Here is a 22,399-nt window from a genome sequence, read left to right as displayed (position 1 = left end):
AGATGGGGTCATATGGGGAAAAGAGTGGGGGATTTTGAGTCAAACAATTCTAAGTTTGAATCGTCACTCCCCCACTCACTACCTGTGTGCCTCTTGGATAAGTTACTAAAACTTCCTGAGCCTCAGCATTCTCATTTGTAAAACAGAAATGATAATATTCTAATATTGCTGAGTTGTAAGATTAAATGAGGTTGTATTAATAAGGCACCTAACATAGGATCTAAGGAGCCCTGGTGACGCAGTGGTTAAAGCGCTGGATTGCTAATCGAAAGGTCGGTGGTTCGAAACCACCAACAGCTCTGCGGGAGGATGCGGCAGTCTGCTTATGTAGAGATTTATAGCCTTGGAAACCCTGTGAGATCACTATGAGTCAGAATCGACTCAACGGCAGTGACTCAGTGGGTAACATAGGATCTGGCACATAAAAGGTACTTTAAAGCTAGTAACTTATTACTTTTTTTTAATTTTTATTGTGCTTTAAGTGAAAGTTTACAAATCAAGTCAGTCTCTCACACAAAAACTTAAGTACACCATGCTACATACTCCCAGTTGCTCTCCCCCTAATGAGACAGCCCGCTCCCTCCCTCCACTCTCTCTTTTCATGTCCATTCCACCAGCTTCTAACCCCCTCTACCCTCTCAACTGCTCTCCAGGCAGGAGATGCCAACATAGTCTCAAGTGCCCACCTGATCCAAGAAGCTCACTCCTCACCAGCATCCCTCTCCAACCCATTGTCCAGTCCAATCCCTGTCTGAAGACTTGGCTTCGGGAATGGTTCCTGTCCTGGGCCAACAGAAGGTCTGGGGGCCATGACCACCGGGGTCCTTCTAGTCTCAGTCAGACCATTAAGTCTGGTCTTTTTACGAGAATTTGGGGTCTGCATCCCACTGCTCTCCTGCTCCCTCAGGGATCTTCAGTTCCCTGTCAGGGCAGTCATCGGTTGTAGCCGGGCACCATCTAGTTCTTCTGGTTTCAGGCTGATGTAGTCTCTGGTTTATGTGGCCCTTTCTGTCTCTTGGGCTCATAATTACCTTGTGTCCTTGGTGTTCTTCATTCTCCTTTGCTCCAGGCAGGTTGAGACCAAGTGATGCATCTTAGATGGCCGCTTGGTAGCGTTTAAGACCCCAGATGCCACTCTCCAAGTAACATTACTTTTATCATCCTCATTTTATAGTGATTCATTTGATGTCATATACATGTTAAGCACCTGCTGTGTCCCAGGTACTGTACTAGATTCTAGGAATACATGGTAAACAAGAAAGCACTGTCCCTACATTCGTGAAGGTTGCCATCTAGTAGGAGATACAGACATGTTTACAGGTAATTACAATACATTGTGAAGATTGTTGTCATAGGGAAAGAGCAGTGCTTGGGGTCTCAAGGAGGGACACATACCCAAACTTAGGGGACCAAAAAGATCAAGTAAATGACTCAAGGCTACATGGATAATCAGTGGTAGAGCCAAGACTCGAACCCAGCTCTTCAGGATTCTAAGTGTAGTGTACTGTTCTCTTTACCAGGCTGCCTTTTTATAATCAGTAAATTGTATCTGGGCAGGGTACCCCTTTCTGTTAACAACACCGTCATCTATTTCAGGAACATCATGTGACGTATGACATACTAAAGAAAGTGAACCCCTTAGAGGCTCAGCTGATTAAAGATCCTTGCATGAAGTGTAAGGTCAGATTCAGGTATGTCGATTTATTTCAAGAAATACTAATATGAAGAAATTTTAAAGAAATTTATTTAATCCTCATAATTTCTCAGGGTATAATTACAAAGTAAATGTTTTGTTATTTGCCTTTGTTATGTGAGTAAACTGAGGTATGACTTTTGCCAAAAGCTGCCTTGGGAGTAGCTCATTATGTGTCAGACTGGACACATGTATTAAAATGGTTGTGAGCACACAAAAGTGTGGGCCCTTCATCTTTGGTAATTCATTTCACTACCAGTTCTTTATATGCTTTGGCATAGATCTGAAAATATAGTCTTGCTTTTACCCTGTATTCCATAAACTGTACAAGTTCTTAAATACAAGGAGAAGTAATTGAACCTAAAATCTGATACCAAATGACTAATTTTTGGTCTTTATTTCAGATTTAGTGGTGAGAATTTTCCACCTTTCATCGTGTTTAAAATTTTTCTCCATACCGAAGGTCATGGTTACAAGTATATTAACGGAAAAACCATAATGAAGCCATCAAGTGAGGTGACGTCTTATGATATACATTTTATGTTAATTTAGCTCCTTAACATCTATGTAGCATCTAAATTGCGTCCAAAGTATACAGACTATGTTATTTCACCATTAAACAGCCAGCCAGCCAGGTGGTATGTTTAAACAAACGCTGTGTTTCAAAGTGTCTCCATTTAATAGCTAAAAAATATTTAGAATTACTTACATAAGATCCTAGAAAATATCCATCAGTTTTCTTTGTATTAAAATTTTGGTTTGTTAGTAATGTACTAAAGTGGCCTATGGGCCAGGGTTTTGTTTTGTTTTGGTGGGGGTGGGGGAGACAGGGTTTTTAAGTTAGGTGGAGCATTTGATGCTATTTTATTTGTTTGAATGGAATTTTGTCATTATTTCTTTGATTCTGGTAGCATATTTAGAAAAATGCTGGACTATGCTACTGAAAATTAACGTTTAAAATATTTATCTTAAACTTATAAATAGGTGTATATTCTTTTTTCCATGAGTTCGCATCATACTTTTAAGTTTCATAATTCACCAGAATTGTGTCTATAGCATAGGAATCACATGGGATCTTGTTAACATGCAGTTTCTGATTTGGTAGGTCAGCGATGGGGCCTGAGATTCTGCATTTCTAATAAGCTTCTGGGTGCTGCCGATGCTGCTGGTCCATGGACCACACTTTTAACAGCAAGGTTCCTTTTCTTAATAGCAAATACCAGTCTGGCCATTTCTGATCAGATTCAGCATGTGTAGCATTGACTCTGAAGAATATTAGAAAAGGAAAAGGGACTGCATTTCTCTGTGTTCATAGGCAAGATCAGAGAAATTTTAACTCATTTTCAGAAATGTATCAGATCGGCTATCGGTTTTCATTATGGAATGTGGTATTTCGGAAACTTTAATATTTGTTAACTTATGCAAACCGAAAACCAAATGTGTTGCCATTGAGTCGATTCCGAATCATAGCAACCCTATAGGACAGAATAGAACTACCACATAGGGTTTCCAAGGAGCAGCTGATAGATTCAAACTGCCAGCCTTTTGGTTAGCAGCCAAAACGTTTAACCACTGTGCCACCAAGGGCCCCTTAATTTATATATTTAAAAAAAAAATCCACTGCTGTCAAGTCAATTCCGACTCATAGTGACCCTATAGGACAGAGTAGAACTGCGCCATAGAGTTTCCGAGGAGCGCGTGGTGAATTCGAACTGCCGACCTTTTGGTTAGCCATACCACTTAACCACTATGCCACCAGAGTTTCCATAATTTATATAATGGGTGATGTCAAATGTGAAAGTATATATTTACCCTACATTTGAGGGATAAATTTATGCCACATTTATCTATAGAATAAACGTATAGTTGTCCCATAAAATGTCATCAATTATTTCTTTTTTGAGGTTATATAATAGGGCTTTTCCAAGAACAGAAACTCTCCTGGGTCTGCTCCTGCCAGCGCATGCTGTTCCCGGGCTTGAACAAATGAAGGACCTTAGAGGCAGTGACTGAAATCACTGTGTGTATATTAAAACACATTAAAATTCTGTTTAAAAAAAAAAACCTTAAACTTTTGTTTAGGTTACAAAGTAACTGTTGGAAAAAAAAAATGGGAATAGCCCAGAGATCTAAAAAGAAAGTAGGCTCTTCTTCTGTGCTGCAACTTTGACTTTCTTGGGGTAATCACTGTTAATTCTACTATGTAACCTTAATTTTTTCCCAGGAAAATATACACACAAATAGATTTTTTTTCTTATGATAAAAATGGGATCAAACTATTCAGCTTGAGTTTTTCACTAAACATTATTAATGGTTTTCAAATGATCAGAACATATCCCACTTGAAGAGAACTGTTCAGAGTTCCTTTTTCCCTTTAGCTCATTATCTTTATTGTGGTGATTGTTTCATGAGTGTATTGTTTCATGAGTGTATACTTATGTCAAAATCCAGTAAATTGTGTACTTTAAATATGTACAATTTATTGTATGTCAGTTATACCTCAGTAAAGTCTTTTTAAAAACCTGAAAGATGAAGTCAAGATTTTAGCAGCAGTTTTTTTAGGCCCCTAGTCAGTGAAATCAACCTGGGAAAAGAGAGCATTTCGTGTACCGTGAAGTTTGAGTGGGTTACTATGGTTCTCCTGCTGCTAAGAATTAATTCTAATGGAGCCCAGCCCAAACCTAACCACAAATAGACCAAACATACAAATAATAAAAGCGATTTTAACAATAATCCATATGACAAGATGCTCAAGTTCTCTTTGGAATAAGGCAGGCTTTAAATTAATATATACCATCTTTCCTTGATCCTAAAATGTATTTTCTTCACATTTTTAGAATAGTTTTATTGAGATATAATTCATATACCATAAACAACAGCCTTTTAAAGTATGCAATTCAATGTTTTTTGGTACATTCACAAAGTTATACATCAGTCACCAGTGTCTCATTCCACGACATTTTCATCAGCCCCAAAGAAGCTCCATATCTGTTGGTGGTAGGAACTGACAGAACACCGAATGAGACGTTTCAGCGAACGGGTGCAGTGCTGGAAGTGCTCCCTCGTCTATGCCAAGAAATTTGGAAGACGGCTACCTGCTCAACCAACTGCTAGAGATCCATATTTGTGCCTGTTTCCAAGAAAGGTGATCCACCCGAATGTGGAAATTATTGAACAATATCAGTATTACACGCATGTGAAGTTTTGCTGAAGATCATTCAAAAATGGCTGCAGCAGTATATCGACAGGGAACTGGCATAAATTCAGGCTAGACTCAGAAGAGGATGTGGAACCAGGGATATCGTTGCTGATGTCAGATGAGTCCTGGCTGAAAGCAGAGAATACCAGAAAGATGTTTACCTGTGTTTTACTGACTATGCAAAGGCATTCGACTGTGCAGATCATAACAAATTATGGATAACATTGCAAAGAATGGGAATTCCAGAATACTTAACGGTGCTCATGAGGAACCTGTATATAGAGTAACAAGCAGTTGTTCATACAGAACAGGGGGATACTGCATAGCTTAAAGTCAGGAAAGGTGTGCATCAGGGTTGTATCCTTTCACCATATCTATTCAATCTGTATGCTGAGCAGATAATCCGAGGATCTGGACTATATGAAGAAGAACATGTCATCAGGATTGGAGGAAGACTCATTAACCATCTGTGTTATGCAGATGACACAACCTTGCTTGCTGAAAGTGAAGAGGACTTGAAGCACTTACTAATGAAGATCAAAGACCACAGCCTTCAGTATGGATTGCACCTCAACATAAAGAAAACAGAAACCCTCCCAGCTGGACCGATGAGCAGCATGATGATAAACGGAGAAAAGATTGAAGTTGTCAAGGATTTCATTTTACTTGGATCCACAATCAACAGCCATGGAAGCAGCAGTCAAGAAATCAAAAGACACATTGCATTGGGTAAATCTGCTGCAAAGGACCTCTTCAAAGTGTTGAAGAGCAAAGATGTCACCCTGAAGACTAAGGTGCACCTGACCCAAGCCATGGTATTTTCAATCGCATCATATGCAGGTGAAAGCTGGACAATGAATAAGGAAGACCGAAGAAGAGTTGACGGCTTTGAATTATGGTGTTGGCGAAGAATATTGAATATACCACGGACTGCCAAAAGAGCAAACAAATCTGTCTTGGAAGAAGTACGGCCGGAATCCTCCTTAGAAGTGAGGATGGTGAGACTTCGTCTCACGTACTTTGGACATGCTATCAGGAGGGACCAGGCCCTGAAGAAGGACATCATGCTTGGCAAAGTAGAGGGCTGACAAAAAAGAGGAAGACCTTCAATGAGATGGATTGACACAGTGGCTGCAACAATGGCCTCAAGCATAACAATGATTGTGAGATGGCGCAGGACTGGGCAGTGTATCGTTCTGTTGTACATACGGTCACTATGAGTCGGAACTGACTCAACAGCACCTAACGACAACAACGGTATATATATGTACGTACACATACACATATACACGTAGAGTCACATCTTACCCGCGAGGAAGCTGGAACTTGGAGAGGCTTGTCAGCGCATAACAGACTTGAACACTCATTTGTGTTTCCACTGTGTGCACATTCAGAGGTTTGAAACAACACCAGCAGTTACGGTGTTTTATTCTACGCCTGTATATAATGGAACTGTTCCAAGCCCAGAAACAGTTCCATTACTGGGATACCAGTTATTACTACCTTCATAAAGTGAGAATTTCCAGCAGGGAAAGGAAAAGTGCTTCAAGATATTAGAATAACTTTTCAAGCCCAAGTGTGGATCTAGGCCAGCAAATAGCATAGGGCTATGAGTTCCGGGCCATAGTGATTCTGGGTTTCAGGGGAGGAGTCAGATTTAGAGATGCCCCTCCTTGACCCTTTGAGTCCCTCACTAAGAACAGAACCTGCCTCTTGGCTACTACTCTGACTGGCTGGTATCCTAGAATCCTTGCCTAGTGTTTGCCCTTCCCTTTCTCCTAGGGCTGGGCTCTTCGTTCTCATCCCTTCCTATCTATTGAGAAGGACTTTCCTGAACCTGGCTATACACGGCTGATGTCTTAGAAAGGAGATACGTACATCTTGGCCATTGGAGGGCAAGCTTTTTCAAACCCCTCTCACAATGGGCAGAGAGATTGCCCTATTCTGTTAGGCATGGTTTTTTTTGGATGAGGGGCTGGGATGGGTTAAACACAGCTGAGCCGTACAGCTGAAGCATTTTGCAAACAAGGCAGTGGTGCTGAGAACGATTATGGGTGGCGGCTGAGTGGAGTAGAATAGGGAGAAACTGATAATAAATACCTTTTCTAAGTAATATGAGCTGAAGTAAAATACAGTTATACCTAAAGAAATTTCCAAAGCAGGAATTACATAGTTTTCATACCTGTTCAGTGTACAATTATTTTTTACCTTTGGTGTCACTGTGGGGGTAGTTAATTAGAACCCACAGGAAATCAATTGCAAGAAAGCATAATGGAGATACATACCATATTGCCTTTTCTTTAGATGCATGATGTATAAAGAAACTAATGAAACAGAAAGCAAAAATTAATCTGCCTAAGGAAGGCCCCATGCCACATTTTTAGTAAGCTGTTTCTGTCCTTTCAGTTTAGTGTATTAGAAATAAAACTACAGCCATTTGAATATTTTTTTTTTCAGTTTCCATATGTGTCTGTGATCTCCTAAGCGTTGAAATTAAAAAAAAAAAAAAACCTCAAAAGGAATATTCTGGATAACAGAAGTGACAATTGGAATAGAAAATACATTAAGGCATACCATTGTATTGTGTGTTCAGAACAGAGATTCTGAGTTCCAGTCCTGTCTCAAGCACTTTTCTGTGGCCTTATGTCCACATTATAACACAGAGTTCCCATAATTTCATAAATATCACAGTGTGAGCTATGGAGGAAAAAGAAACATCTAGAATCAAAAAGATACTTGAATTTTCATCTTTGCCAGGCTCCCTCCACATAAGCCAAAAGCACAGATACATAATCTAAATATGTGTTAGAAGAGTCAACACATACTTACAGGGGCTGGGAAAGAGGGTGGGGAGTAAAGTCTCTACTCACAGTCTGTGTATAGCTTTTAGCACAGGATTGGCATCTGTGGAAGGGTGTGGTGCAAATAGAGAGCCAGACGGGAGTTAAGCCTTCATATTTTCTGTGATTCTTCTATCTCTGCCCTATCAGGTGCTTTCCTTGAGCACAAAATGTTGACATTTGGCAGAAGAAGGAAAGAAAAAAACTCTGCTTGATACTCTTTGGCTACCGGGAATGAAGTCTGAGGGAGAGGGAGGCCTAAGCAATCTGAAACCTACTGGAGACTTCACATCTGTTTTCACTTGGGGGCAATGTATTAACTAACACAAAAAACAGTCCCAGTAACACCTTTCCTTGCAGTTCCCAGGGCAACCCATTTAATCACCAGATAAGTTTTCTCTGCATTGACGACACAAATGACGTTATAGGCTTGTCTTATTTATTAAAGGAAAAGAATGTTTTTTGACGGGGGGGGAAAACTCAGATTTTATTTTTAAAACTGTGGTTTCCTAAGGATTGTAGACTCGTCTATTTGTCTGCAGCATTTTTAAACCATGTAGATATAGCTATAGAAAAGAATTTTAAGTGGTTTAAAAATCTCCATAAAATCTTCTCTTTGTAAATATTATTCAATAGCAAGCTGCTAGAAAAAAAGGAACAATATTTGATGTACTTGTCAGAAAAATCATGTAAAGTGTGTGCTGATAATTATTGCTATTATACTACTATTTCTAAAGTCTGTTTTCTATTTTCTTTATAGGCAGTGGTTGATGCTTGCAAAATAATGGGGAAAAAGAAATTTATTGGCCAAGTTTTGGAAGATGAATATCTTTTCCAGAAGTTCAGAGTAGCTGATGTAATAGACGTTGTCACAATGAGAGATTACGTGCAAGTAAGGAATTTAGATGTTGAAAACGAACAAACAAACAAAAAGCCTTCCTGACTATCCTCCAAGAAAAAAGAATCATTTTTTTTTATTGTGGTAAAATACAACGTAAAATGTACCATTTTAATCATTTTAAAGTGTACAATTCACTTTAAGTACATTCACAGTATTGTGCACCCATCACCACCATCTAGTTCCAGAACCTTTTCATCACCCCAAAAGGAAACCTTGTACACATTAAGCAGCCATATTCCCCATTCTCCCCTCACCCCAGCCCTGTCAACCACTAATCTACTTTCTGTTTCTGTGGATTTGCCTATTCTGGGTATTTCATCTAAATGGAATCATACAGTATGTAGACTTTTTGTGTCTGGCTTTTTTCGCTTAGCAAAATGTTTTCAAGGTTCATCCATGTTGTAGCATGTATTAGTACTTCATTTCTTTTTATCGCTGAATAATATACCACCTTTTCTTTATCCATTCATCCACTGATGGACATCTGTTGACGTGGTATATTGGTTTGTTTCCACTTTTTGGCTATTGTGAATAGTGCTGCTATGAACATTCATGTACAAGTTTTTGTTTAAGCAACTGTTTTTAGTTGTTTTGAGTATGTGCCTAGAAGCGAAGCTGCTGGATCACGTGGTAACTCTATGTTTTAACATTATGAAGAACTGCCAAATGGTTTTCCACAGTGACTGTACCATTTTACATTCCTACCCATAATGTATGAAGATTCCGGTATCTCCACATCCTCACCAATACTTGTGATTGCCTGTCTTTACCCATTTTTTAATTGGGTTGTTTGTCTTTTTTGAGTCGTCAAAAGAGTTCTTTAAAGAGCCCTGGTGGTGCAGTGGTTAAAGCACTCGACTGCTAACCAAAAGTTCAGCAGTTTGAAACCACCAGCAGCTCTGCGGAAGAAAGATGTGGCAGTCTGCTTCCATAGAGATTCACAGCCTTGGAAATCCTGTGGGGTTGGCTATGAGTCAGAATCTACTCGATGGCAGAGGATTTTTTTTAAGAGTTCTTCATATGTTCCGGATACTAGACCTTTATGAGATATATGATTTGCAAATACTTTTCCTCATTCTATGGCTGTCTTTTCACTTTCTTGATAGTATCCTTTGATACACAAAAATATTTAATTTTTATCAAGTCCAATTTATCAATTTTTTCTTGTGTTGCTTGTGCTTTAGGTGCCATATCTAAGAAACCATTGCCAAATCCAAGGCAATGAAGATTTATTCCTGTTTTCTTCTAAGAGTTTTATAGTTTTGGCTCTTAGATTTTAGGTCTTTGATCCATTTTGAGTTAAATTTTGTATATGGTGTGAGATAAGGATCCAACTTCATTCTTTTGCACATGGACATCCAGTTGTCCCAGCACCATTTGTTGAAGAAACTATCCTTTCCCCGTTGAATGGTCTGGGCACTCTTGTCTAAAATCAATTGCACATAAATGTATGGGTTTATTTCTGGATTCTTGATTTTATTCCATAAATGTATATGTCTATTCGTGTGCCAGTACCACACTGTTTGGATTACTGTAGCTTTGTAATAAGTTTTGAAATCAGGAAGTATGAGCCCTACAACTTTGTTCTCCTTTTTGAAGATTGTTTTGGCTATTTGGAGTTCTTTGCATTTCCGTATGAATTTTAGGATCTGCTTTTCCATTTCTTCAAAAAAGGCTGTTGGGATTCTGATGGTTATTACATTGAATCTGTAGATGAGTTTGTAGACTACTGTTATCTTAACAATGTTAATTCTTTCAATTTGTGATAATGGGATATCTTTCCATATAATTTCTTTCAGCAGGGTTTTGTAGCTTTCAGTGTACAAGTCTTGCACTTCCTTGGTTAAATTTTTTTCTTAAGTATTTTATTCTTTTTGATGCTATAATAAATGAAATTGTTTTCTTAATTTTATTTTCAGATTATTCATTGCTAGTTTATAAAAATATAGTTGATTTTTGTGTTTTGATCTTGTGTCCTGTAATTTTGTTGAATTTATTAGCCCTGGTGGGGTTTCTTATTTTGTTTTGTTTTTTGGTGGATTCTTTGGAATTTTGTATAGATAGGATCATGTCATCTGTGAACAGAGATAATTTTACTTCTTCCTTTCCAATTTGGGTGCCTTTTATTTCTTTTTCTTACCAAATTGCTCTGGCTAGGACTTCAGTACAGTGTTGAATAGCAATAGTGCAAGCAGGCATTCTTTCTTGTTTGTGATTTTAGGGGGAAAGCTTTAAGTCTTTCACTATTGACTATAATCTTAGCTGTGGGTTTTTCATAAATGCCATTTATCATGTTGAGGAAATTATTTTCTCTTCCTACTTTATTGAGTGTTTTTATGATGGAAAGCTGTTGGCTTTTGTCAAATACTTTTTTCTGTATCAATTGAGATGATCATGTGGTTTTCTTTTTCCCTTCATTCTATTAATGTAGTGTATTCCATTGATTGGTTTTCATATATTGAACCACCCTTGCATTCCTGGGATAAATCCCACTTGGTCATGGTGTATAATCTTTTAATCTTATAATGCTGCTGGATGATGCAGTTTTTGGAATAAGTCACAGTGCTTTTATGTAACATGAGAAGACTTTAAGGAAATGTTATACTTGACCCAAAATAGGTATGACAAAAGATGAAAATGAGAGTTTAGGCAAAGTGATACTATTCATGAGGTTGACAGGTTTAGCACTGGATCTAAGATACAGTATAAGAAGTTGTTCACAGGTGCTGGTGTCTTAGTTAGGAATGTGTTCATCTGCAAGACAAAATTCAACTAATAAACAGGCTTACACAGTAAGATTTATTTTGTCTCACTCATGAAGAAGTCTAGAAGTAGGCAGTTGGGGCTGGTACAGCGATTCAGCAATGTCATTAGGGATGCAGGACTCTGTCCATCTGACCATTTGGCCCTCCAAAGTGGGTAGCTTTCACTCTGGTACATGTCCCTTATATTCATGTTCCAGGCAAGAAGACCAGAAAGTTTTGCCTACTTCTTTGGGGAGGAGTACCCTCCCTGTGAACTTCCATTTACATCTCATTGGCCAGAACTGTATCAAGTGTCCACCCCTAGCTGCAAAGGAGGCTGAATAAGCAAATATTTTGTTGGGCACTGCTACCCCAAATGGAAACCCTGGTGGTGTAGTGGTTAAGAGCTACATCTGCTAACCAAAAGGTCACCAGTTCGAATCCACCAGGTACTCCTTGGAAGCTTTATGGCGCAATTCTACTCTATCCTATAGGGCCACTATGAGTCAAAATCGACTCGACGGCAGTGGGTTTGGTTCGGCTACCCTAAATAAATCAATATTCTGTCAAGAAGGGGAATGTCAGATAAGCAACTAGCAGTGTCTCCACAGCTGATAACATTAGGCCATAAGTGAATTCCAGGAACTGAGCAAAGCTGTAGCAAAAGACTTGAAATAAAATTGAGGTCAGGACTGAGAATCAAGGGGAACAGTTAGATATTGGGAAATGTTACACAGGTTTAGTTTCATGATGACTAAGTTAATTCTGCTCCAAAGCATTTTTTCTTACCTATTGTATCATACCCGCTGCCATCAAGTTGATTCTGACTCATAGCGACCCTATAAGACAGAGTAGAACTGCCCCAAAGGGTTTCCAAGGAGCACCTGGTGGATTTGAACTGCCAATCTTTTGGTTAACAGCCGTAGCACTTAACCACTACGCCACCTGTTAACTTCTTATACTGTATCTTGGATCCAGTTCTAAACCTGTCAGCCTCATAAATGGTATCACTTTGCCTAAACTCTCATTTTCATCTTTTGTCATACCTATTTTGGGTCAAGGATAACATTTCCTTAAAGTTTTCTCATGTTAATAAAAGCACCATGACTTATTCTAAAAAATGTACCACTCAGCAGCATTATAGGACATTTTTATTGGCCCACACACATACAGCAACTTTTGCCAAGCCATATTTTCAAGGTTCTCTTTAGTTCTGATGGAAATATAGAACTTCTTTTATTATTTTTAAAAATTTCATGAAACTTACTGAAGGAATACTTTTCTTGAGTGCTTTTAATTTACTGTATAACACTATTCTACTTCTGTAGTACTTAACTACATACAAAGTACTTTCACACTTACCTATTACATTTAATCCTCACAAGAACCGTAGGAGACAAGTTTTATTATTCCCAGTGCATATATGAGAAAACTGAAGTCACAGAGATGAAATGACTTGCCCAAGTTCATAGTAGGTATCTGAATTGGGATTGACATACCTAGATCTTCAGATTGTATTTTCAGTGTTTCTGCTACTACTTGGTGTAAATTCTAAATAAAGGAAATGGGGACATCTATGTGCTATATTTATTCTTCAATTATTAAAGATCCTATTTAGAAAATATCATATCCTTTATATAAAACTAGTAGCTGCTCCTGTCTGGAGAGGAGATGAGAGGGCAGAGGGGGTCAGAAGCTGGCCGAATGGACATGAAAATAGAGAGTGGAGGGAAGGAGTGTGCTGTCTCATTAGAGGGAGAGCAACTAGGAGTACATAGCAAGGTGTATATAAATTTTTGTATGAGAGACTGATTTGATTTGTAAACTTTCACTTAAAGCACAATAAAATTTTTTTAAATTACTGGTAGTTGCTTCAAATCCCTTGTGGAATAAGGCAAATTTAAATAAATGTGGTATATTATTTTTACATATTTAGTCACTAAGCAAATTTTTATTATCTACTTTGTCAGGGATATTTTGGTAGACACTGGAAGTACAATGGGGAAAGAAATTAGATGATTTCTGCTGTCATGGAGATTAGAGTCTATTTTAAGAGACAAGTGTCATGCAAATTAATATAAAAATCAGAAATGCAATGAATACATGGTTCTGATGAATGGATAAACAAAATGCAGTATATCCATACAATGGAGTATTATTTGCCCATAAAAAAAGTGCAGTACTGAAAGTACTGCGGCATGGATGAACCTTGAAAATATTTTGTTAAGTGAAAGAAACTAGACAAAAAAGGATACATATTGTATGATTCCAGTTATATGAAAAGTCCAGAATAAGCACATTCATCATCCCTAGAGATAGAAAGTAGATTAGCGGTTACCATGGGCTAGGGGAAAGTAGATAGTGGGGTGTAACTACTAACAGGTACAAGGGTTTTTTTGGGGATGATTGAAATATTCTGAAATTAGATAGTGGTAATGGTTGCACAATATTGATGAATATACTAAAAAACTACGGAATTTTACACATTAAAATGGTTAAAATGGTTACTTTATGTTATGTGAATTTTATCTCAATTTTAAAAATAAATACATTGTACTAAGAGAGTTTACAACAGGAATTCGACCTAGTAAGGGAGGAAGGATTATATTATCATTTGGATGCTTTCCACTGCAAGGAACAGAATATTCCCAGCTACAAGAGGCTTAAACAATATAGAACATCTATTGTTCTGTGTAAGAAGTCCCCAGATACGTGGTTCCTTGGGCTAGCTAATTTAGCAGCTCAGGGACATGAGGGTTCTGGGCAGCTTCTCTACAGTTCTCTTGTCTTCAATAAGATGAATGTCACATTCTTATACAACAACATTCAAAGGCAGGAAGAAGGGAACTCCTTGAATTTCTCTCTCTTTATCTCAAGAAAGAAAATCTTTCCCAGAAGCCCCCAACATACTTTCCGTTGGCTAGGACTGGATCACATGCTCCCCGTAAACCAATCACTGAGAAAGAGAAATGGGATCATTTCCCAAAATTGGCTTAGAACAGTCATGGTTCATGTGCTGATACCCTCCTTCCCTGAATATACCTGGGGAAAAAAAACCAACGTTCTGTAAGCAAGGGAGAAGTAGGGAATGGCTGTTGGGCAGGCAATTAACAATGTGTGTCACAGCCTCCCTGAAGCAGTGCTGACTGAGCTGAGGTCTGGGGGTGAACAGGCAAAGGCTCTGTGGCAGGAAGAGATGCCAGGGCCTGCAAGCAGGCCTCTGGGGCTGGAGAAGAGAGAGCACAGAGGAATGTGGTATGCAGTCAGGTCAGAGGGGTGGTAAGAGATCCATCATGCCTTTTGACCACAGTAAAGTGTTTATTTTTTCTCTATTCTGTGTGCAATAAGAAGCCAGTGCAGTGTTTCAAGAAATGAGGTGATCTAATCTAATGAATGAAAAGATCCCTCTGGCTGCAGTGTAGCAATGAATTAGAGAGCAACAAGAGCCCTCTACTAGCTTGGAGGCTTATGAAGTATTCTAGGAGAATGGTGGTAGCTGGGTCTAGAGCTGTGAGGCTGGAAGACGCAAGAGATAGAGAATAAAAGCAGTGGGCCTTGGTGACAGACTAGGAGGTAAGTTAAAGGAAAGTGTCCAGCATGGCTTCTAGGTTTCTGGCTTGCATAACTGGATGGATAGCAGTGCCGAATCAGGGAACTTAAACTTTATGCCTGAATAATAATGATAGCAAACGAGTATGTAACATTAACTCCTTTTTCTCACAGTAACCCGAAGAGGTATGGAATATTATTACCCCTACTTTACAAGTTATAAAGAAACAAGGGATCACAAAATCCTAGCTCATAATGATAATATATGGCCATAACTATTCACTCAGTTGCTTCAGCGTGAAACATGAAATTAATGCAGTGCCTTAAAGATTCCCAGTTGTGTTTTCTTTCTTTTAGAATCTTAAAAAAAAAAAAAAGATTTATTTTTATTTTTTTTAACCTAAAAGAAGGGAATTCCCTATGGGAGTAGGAAATTGAACCAGGAAATAAGTAAGACTTGGATGCCAACTATCTTTTCTGAGGGCGTGGGTCAGATACTTGCAGACTGTGAAAAGGTCAAGGATCGGTGTCATAGAGAGCGTTCCCAGATAGACATATTGGAAGAGAGAGATGATAGCTGACATTTATTGAACCCTTATATGGATAAGACACTGTTTTTAGCTCTTCATATGCATATTATCTTCTTTAATCTTCAAGTCTGTAGGTCATATGACCCTTTTTACAGATGAGAAAAGTGAGGCTTAACAAGGTTTAAAAATAGTTGCCAAAGGTCAACAGCTAATAAGTGGCAGAGCAGATCACTGACATTTCTGAGATGGGTACCCATTTTGCTACTCCACTCTCAGGAAATAAAATACATAGGTAGTCCTCACTTCGTATGGTAGTGCAGGACCATAAAAATGACCATGCAAGCTGAAACTGTGCAAAGCCACCCTAATAATCAATGGGAAAAATGCGATTGTTCCGTGACCTTTAAAAAGTTTTGTCAGAACATTAAAAACTCTCTTACTCTCTGTTACAAATGAGTAGGAAAATGAAAAAAAAAGTAAAACTTATATTTAGTACACTGCTATTTAAAACATTAGAAACATTGAGAATTAAACTTTTCTTTTTTAAAAACTTACCAACTTTGAATACACTAAAAATCACTGAAATGTACACTTTAAATGGGTGAAATATAGGTTTGTAAATCTCAATAAAGCTGTAAAAACACAACTAATCAAAAGTAGTTTTGCGTTTTACCACAATAAAAAATTTAAGCTAGAAAAAAAAATGAGAGGGAAAAACATTATTGAACAGCACTTGCCTTCTTCTTGTCATATAACTTAAAATACAAAGCAGTGATCTTTTCTATGCCTTGATGAATTGTCATACTCCTTTCTAAGTTTGGATCAGCTTCCACCATTTTATCCTTTGCACTTTAGATGTTGTAAAATATCTCTGAGTTCCTTTAATGTGAAATTTTTTGCTGGTATTGCTACCTCTGGGACAGCCTCAGCCTTTTCATCACAGCCACTTTCCTCATTTATGTTGATATATTCATCTTCACCAAGTTTCTCTGTGTAGTCTTTTAAATGATGGCAGTGTCAACATTTCCACGGTCACCTGTTTCTTCTAGAATTCCATTTATGTTCAATTTGAATTTCACCTCAGCATTATTACCACTTTTCATTTCTTTGCCAGCCGGCTCTCTCTTTTGATTATCCATTTTTGTAAAATGTCATGAGGGTTTAACCCTGGGAAACGAGGAGGCAACACAACTACGCACTTTGCTGTCTCTGTGTGAGCTGAATAACAGATGCTCAGTGACCATTCACTGGGAGACTATGAAAGAAGTGACATGATTTGTCACTAATCATGATGTGCATCTGCTATTTACATAGTGATCTGTGGACTGAAGAGCTAGCAGCAAAGTTTGTACTTTATGCACTTAACTCACAGTTAATATACCGTGATAACTGAAATTTGAACCATGCTGTTGGAGCACCAGTATTACTTGGCTGTTGTTATAGTGTGCCATCGTGTTGATTCTGAGTCATAACGACACTATAGGACAGAGTAGAACTGCCCCACAGGGCTTCCTAGGCTGTCATCTTTATAGGAGCATATCGCCAGGTCTTTTCTCCCATGGAGCTGCTGGGTGGGTTCAAACTGCTGACCTTTCCGTTAAGCCGAGTACTTAACTGTTGCACCACCAGGGCTCCTTCCATGATTTGAGTAAATGGTGGTATTTGAAATTGGTGCCTGCCGAAATGGTGCAAAGCAAGGACTGCCTGTATGTGTGTGCGTTCATGTGTGGTATACCCTAAATGCCTAGCTGTTATTTCATTTCCTAGCATTGTAGCTCCTCCTGCCCTATTCCAGTCTCTTACATGAACATTTATAATGTTGAATTGATCATATAGGTTTGTATTTTTTTATTCATAATTTAATGCCATTTTAAATTGAGAAAAAGTGGGATTTCTCCGAATATTCCAAATGAAAGTAGTGAAATTCGCCACTTAGCACCAGGGATGAACTCGTTATTTCAAAAAATATTTCTGCAAATTTCCTGTCAACCCAAGCATGTCATGGACAAACACTACCAGGTATGCTGAACACTTAACTTTAATCATTAATTTTCAGGCTCATACTGAGTTTAATTTATCTCACTTATATTAGCCGTAAAAAGATGTTTATGCATTAAATAAATAGTGGGTGAGTGTGGTATTATGATACTGTATGATATTCAAAGCAGAAAGAAGGGGAGAATACAACATACACAGATAACTAAAACATTGAATAAGTCAGTAATAAGAGTCATAGAAGAGAGATAACCGAGAAAGTTCAGACATAGGATCAAGGAATGCTTTTTGGATTAAGTAACACTTGAGTGAAACCTTGGGAGACGTGTCTAAAAACATTTTCAAATACCCACAGCCAATCATTCTTGATTGTTTTTTCCATACAGTATACCAGTCTAATGGATGAGATTCCTGCATGTTTTGGTGGCAGAAGTAACCATTGGAGAAGATTAAACCTCGAAAACTTGCCCAGGGCAATGATGATATATGATATAGTTGATTATGCACAGTCTGGAATAATCTCAAGCCGTCTACAGAAAGAAATGAAATATCTATCACAGAGACCAAAAACAGAAGAGATGCGTGAGCACCAGCTACGGATTATTTCTGAAGTTAGGTAAAAGTGATCCTACATCAAGGTTGCAGTACTAGGGACATTCCTGAAAATGTTCACATTCTGCCAAATAGCTCACTAAAGATAATAAGGCATATGGAAAAAATGGGGTTGAGGCAGACTGCTCAAAACTTATGCAGCTTTGTAGAGCACTAACAAAAAGAACAATTGGTACCTGGGGAGATAACTTGGACCACCAGACAGGCAGCTTTAGTATGGCTGGCAGCTGCAAATATAAAAAATATGCAACAATAGAGTGAAAATGCTGGCAACTCTTTAATTAGAGCTGGTGGTGGGCATTGAGACAATGCAGATGGCAGTGAAGCCCTGGGCCAGTGTGGTTGCCTTGTAAGTGGACACGAGAGGCAGTATAATGTAGAACCAAGAACCAACCAAGGCAGGGGATGGGGAGTTGTGCCTCTCTGGGGAGAGAGCTCTGGGTTCAGGTGCCAGTTTTTATCTTCGTAAACACAGCCAAAAGGGCTCTTGTTGCCAATGCAGCATGGAGCTGAGGGCTTTTTCCTTTTCTGCGGAAGGTTCTAATTCTACTCTTGCTATTCTGGCTCCCCTTGCCAGGATAAATTGCATATGAATTATACTGACGTTATTCCCTTCTTTACCAGTGACATGCCAGCTAATTCACGTTATAGAAATGTACACTGTAGCAAAACAGACTGTATTATGATCCGAAACAACATGGACAGAGGATGACTCCTCCAATTCTTTTCTTTTTTTTTTTTTCATTACCAAGCCTCACCTAACCCATCTGATTTTCAAATTAAAGCTTTCTTTCTTACGGAAAAGAGGTAATAAGACTAAAGAAGATCTGTTGGTAGTCTATTTTCACACACTCATACTTGAAATGAAAAATACTCCTTTAGTCCATGAAGAGGACATGGATGACCCACTGTTAGGCAAAAACCACGCTGCTTTTTTTTTTTCCAAGAGCAGAGATGAGTGATGCTGACCCAGTAACATAATTTAGCTCATTTATTTTATGATCAAGGCTATACATTTGCCAGACAGATGGCCTGGTTTAGGGTACGGTCTGTCATCATGAAATAGATTTTCTCTAACTCATCCATATAAGAACTGAATATATAACTTGACCCTATTACCACCAAGGTCAAATAAGTGATGTAATTTTCTCTGCCAGCATCTATAACCCCAGGCTCACCACTGTTTGAATTCATGCTACTGATTATTCAAGAATGAGTCACTTAAGAGCCAAATGAGTAGCCAGATTTTAAATCAATTGAAGAGGAAAAAGTACTTTCATAAAGGCTTCTTTGAGTGCAGTCTTGGTTTGGGATCTCCTTGAAGCAAACCCTGAGAAAAGGATTTGAGTGTTTATTTGGGAGGTGATCCCAGGAAATACTGATGGGGAGAGGGTAGGCGTGGAGAAATGAAACAGAGAAGGGAAGGCAGTCAAAACAGGGTGTGTTATCAAGCAAGTTACCACTGTGAGTAACTGGAGCTTAATCCCTCCAAGGAATGCCAGCATGTGTAGAACATGCAACTCAGAGTTACCCGTAGGGGGCAAGGGAGTTGGGGTGTTTATACACCAACAGCCAGCAGTCATTGGTTAAGGGTTACTTCAGAAGGAAGACAGGCATTCTCTGGCACTTTTGGCCTTCCCTGCACATGGGCTTTTGTTTTCAAGGAATGCTCTCAGGCTGAGTGATGTGGATGCTGGCAATTGGAAGTTGGGCGTATGTGCATTGCACCGGTAAGGCCAAGGGATGTGGGCATGGTACCAACTGTGTTTGCTCCCAACACCGATTAAAAAAACAGCTTGTTTTTTCAGCCAATGTGAAATTTAAATACTTTTTTATGTTAGCATGTAGTGTAAAAAAAAAAAAAAAAAGATTCAAATGGCTACTACACAATATTTTCCAGGAAAGCTGATTTAAAAGTGATATCAGGTTTTATAATTTTCATCACCGTCATTGTTGTCAACACCATCATCTCTACACCTTCATAAGTGGCAAATAAAGAATTATGTTAAGTAGCTCAAGCATAAATGATAACTTTTGCCTAAAAGTTTAAGTGCATTGTTCCACGTACTGAGGTATTTTAGTCATCTAGCGTTGCTGTAACAGAAATATCACAAGTGGATGGCCTTAACAAAGAGAAATTAATTTTCTCACAGTCTAGTAGGCTAGAAGTCCAAATTGAGGGTGTCAGCTCCAGGGGAAGGCTTTCTCTGTTGGCTCTGAAGGAAGGTCCTTGTCATCAATCTTCCCTTGGTCGAGGAGCTTCTCAGGCGCAGGGACCCCGCATCCAAAGGATGTGCTTTGCTCCTGGTGCTTTTTTCTTGGTGCTATGAGGTCCCCCTGTCTCTCTGCTCATTTCTCTCTTTTATATCTCAAAAGAGATTGGCTTAAGACCCTGTCTGATCTTGTAGATCTCATCAATATAACTGCTGCTAATCTATGTTATTACATCATAGTGATAGGATTTACAACACATAGGGAAATCACATCAGATGGTAAAATGGTAGACAGTCATACAAAACTGGGAATCATGACCTAATCAAGTTGACAGATACTTGGGGGGCCACAATTCAATCTATGACATGAGGTCTATTACATATTTGCTAGAGAATGCTTTAATAAAATATGGAACTTGCCTTACATTGAAATTTTACTTTTTGTGATTTTTTTTCTGCTTGTAATACATTTTTTAGGCCCCCTTCACCCAAGCCTTTGTATCGGCCCTATAAAAAACAAAGTCAAGTGAAACATCTGGGTCGTCGATCCAAACAAGCTAGAATTAAAGTTGAAAAAATGAGAAAAGCTTATAAGATGGATAAAGAAAAAAATGATTCTCCGGTGACCGTAAGTTTAACTTGTATTGAATTTTTTGTCTTAGAAAATACTCAAACTGCCTGTAAGTACAATTGCTGAGCAATCCTGCTTCCATAGGTAAGTTTTCCTAATCAAGTTTAAGGATGAACCGCCTTTGGTATACATATACCTTGGATAGTATAAAGCTACTTTTATCTTGGTAACACATTTTTAAAATGGCTGAACAGTATTTTAGAATGCTTAAACAATATTAGCTATTCTGATAAATACCAGCTATTTTAGCTCCACAGCAGCATGATTTAGCAGAAAAAAAATTTGAAGATTAAAAAAAATTGTCTATGTTGACACTGTTAATTCAGCACGTCTCCAGTTGGGCTTTGCTCAAAAATGGAAGTAATTTCTATCTAAATTTTTTAAACGCTATACTGTGTAAAGTCTGCCTCGGTATATTTCTACAGTTGTAGAAATATTTACAATGACATGTATTCACGTAATGCTTTGTTATTTTAAAAAATCTGCTATACTTTTTTTTTGGATGAGGCTAAGTATGAACAAACATAAGAATACAAAGTAGTAATAACCAAATATGAAACACTTTTCTCTTTTGTTTTTAATTCTGCCTAGGAACCGAAAACGGACACACCACATACAAAGAAACAGGAGATCATCGTCTCCACACCATCTTTCGACATCGTAAGAGTTCAAGAATCCACGTCAGATGAAGAATGGGAAAAAGGAGAAAAGGAATTATTTGCCTGGTCTGAAGACTTGTGTCTTGCTAATTTCCCACTACCCTAAATAATTGACGGAATAACAAAGTTATTTAACAGTCTACTTGTCTGTCTACAAATGTCCAGGAAATCAAATATAAACATGCTCTCATAACCAAATGTGTGACAGTTTTTTAAGACCTTTTCATATTACCATAGTTGCACGTATCTTACTGACAGAATTTTGATCTGAGTAAATTATTTCAATTAGATGCCCTCGAACTAGCAGTGTACAATTTTGCTTAAGAAAAGATGAATAAATCAGTCCCTGGAACTTTTATTAAATTTTTATTTTCTTTCATTTAAAATATCTGAACAAGCCATGCTCAGCATAAATATTAGAATTCACAGAATAAAAGGCTGCTTTTCAGTCAGCCTCCAGTGTCTGTTTTTTAGTTGCATGTTGTTTTTACAGAACAGCTTGTGAGTGACCTTTTCTGAATTATAATAAAAATAATAATGAATTTGTTGCTATGGTGGGAATGACATAGCATACCTAATCGTTATCGAATATTGTAAGCACCTAGGGCAGAATGTTGCATCTGCTTTAATGTTGTACTTTGAATATTTTTCAAGTGGAAAGGCTGTTTTGAATAATAGTTATGAATTTCATTTTGAATAGATAAATTCTCATTCCTGATATACCACGAAGTATTGATTTTTTTGTGTGTGTGATCCAGGCTATTGAACCATATCAAACCTTACCAGAGGCTGTGATAATTAAACCAAATGCAGTTATTTATTGAACTTAAAAA

At 38.1% G+C, this 22,399-nt stretch overlaps 1 protein-coding gene across 3 annotated transcripts in view; it reads left to right on the top strand.

Annotated features, from left to right (window-relative positions):
- Positions 1-22,126, top strand: part of CXHXorf58 (chromosome X CXorf58 homolog) — a 33,337-nt gene extending 11,211 nt beyond the window's left edge. For all 3 annotated transcript variants that reach the window (XM_049871350.1, XM_049871349.1, XM_049871348.1), the window contains 6 exons: positions 1,597-1,691; positions 2,098-2,209; positions 8,493-8,624; positions 17,838-18,067; positions 20,754-20,904; positions 21,499-22,126. In XM_049871350.1, coding sequence (XP_049727307.1) covers positions 1,597-1,691; positions 2,098-2,209; positions 8,493-8,624; positions 17,838-18,067; positions 20,754-20,904; positions 21,499-21,672 — 894 coding nt within the window. In that variant the 3' untranslated portion in view covers positions 21,673-22,126. The remainder of the gene's footprint in view (positions 1-1,596; positions 1,692-2,097; positions 2,210-8,492; positions 8,625-17,837; positions 18,068-20,753; positions 20,905-21,498) is intronic.
- Positions 22,127-22,399: the final 273 nt, after the last annotated feature.

This window comes from Elephas maximus, chromosome X, assembly GCF_024166365.1.
Source record: "Elephas maximus indicus isolate mEleMax1 chromosome X, mEleMax1 primary haplotype, whole genome shotgun sequence".
In the NCBI taxonomy this organism is placed as follows: domain Eukaryota; kingdom Metazoa; phylum Chordata; class Mammalia; order Proboscidea; family Elephantidae; genus Elephas; species Elephas maximus.
The sequence above is the reverse complement of the archived record's forward strand: the minus strand, read 5'-3'. Positions and strand labels throughout refer to the sequence as shown.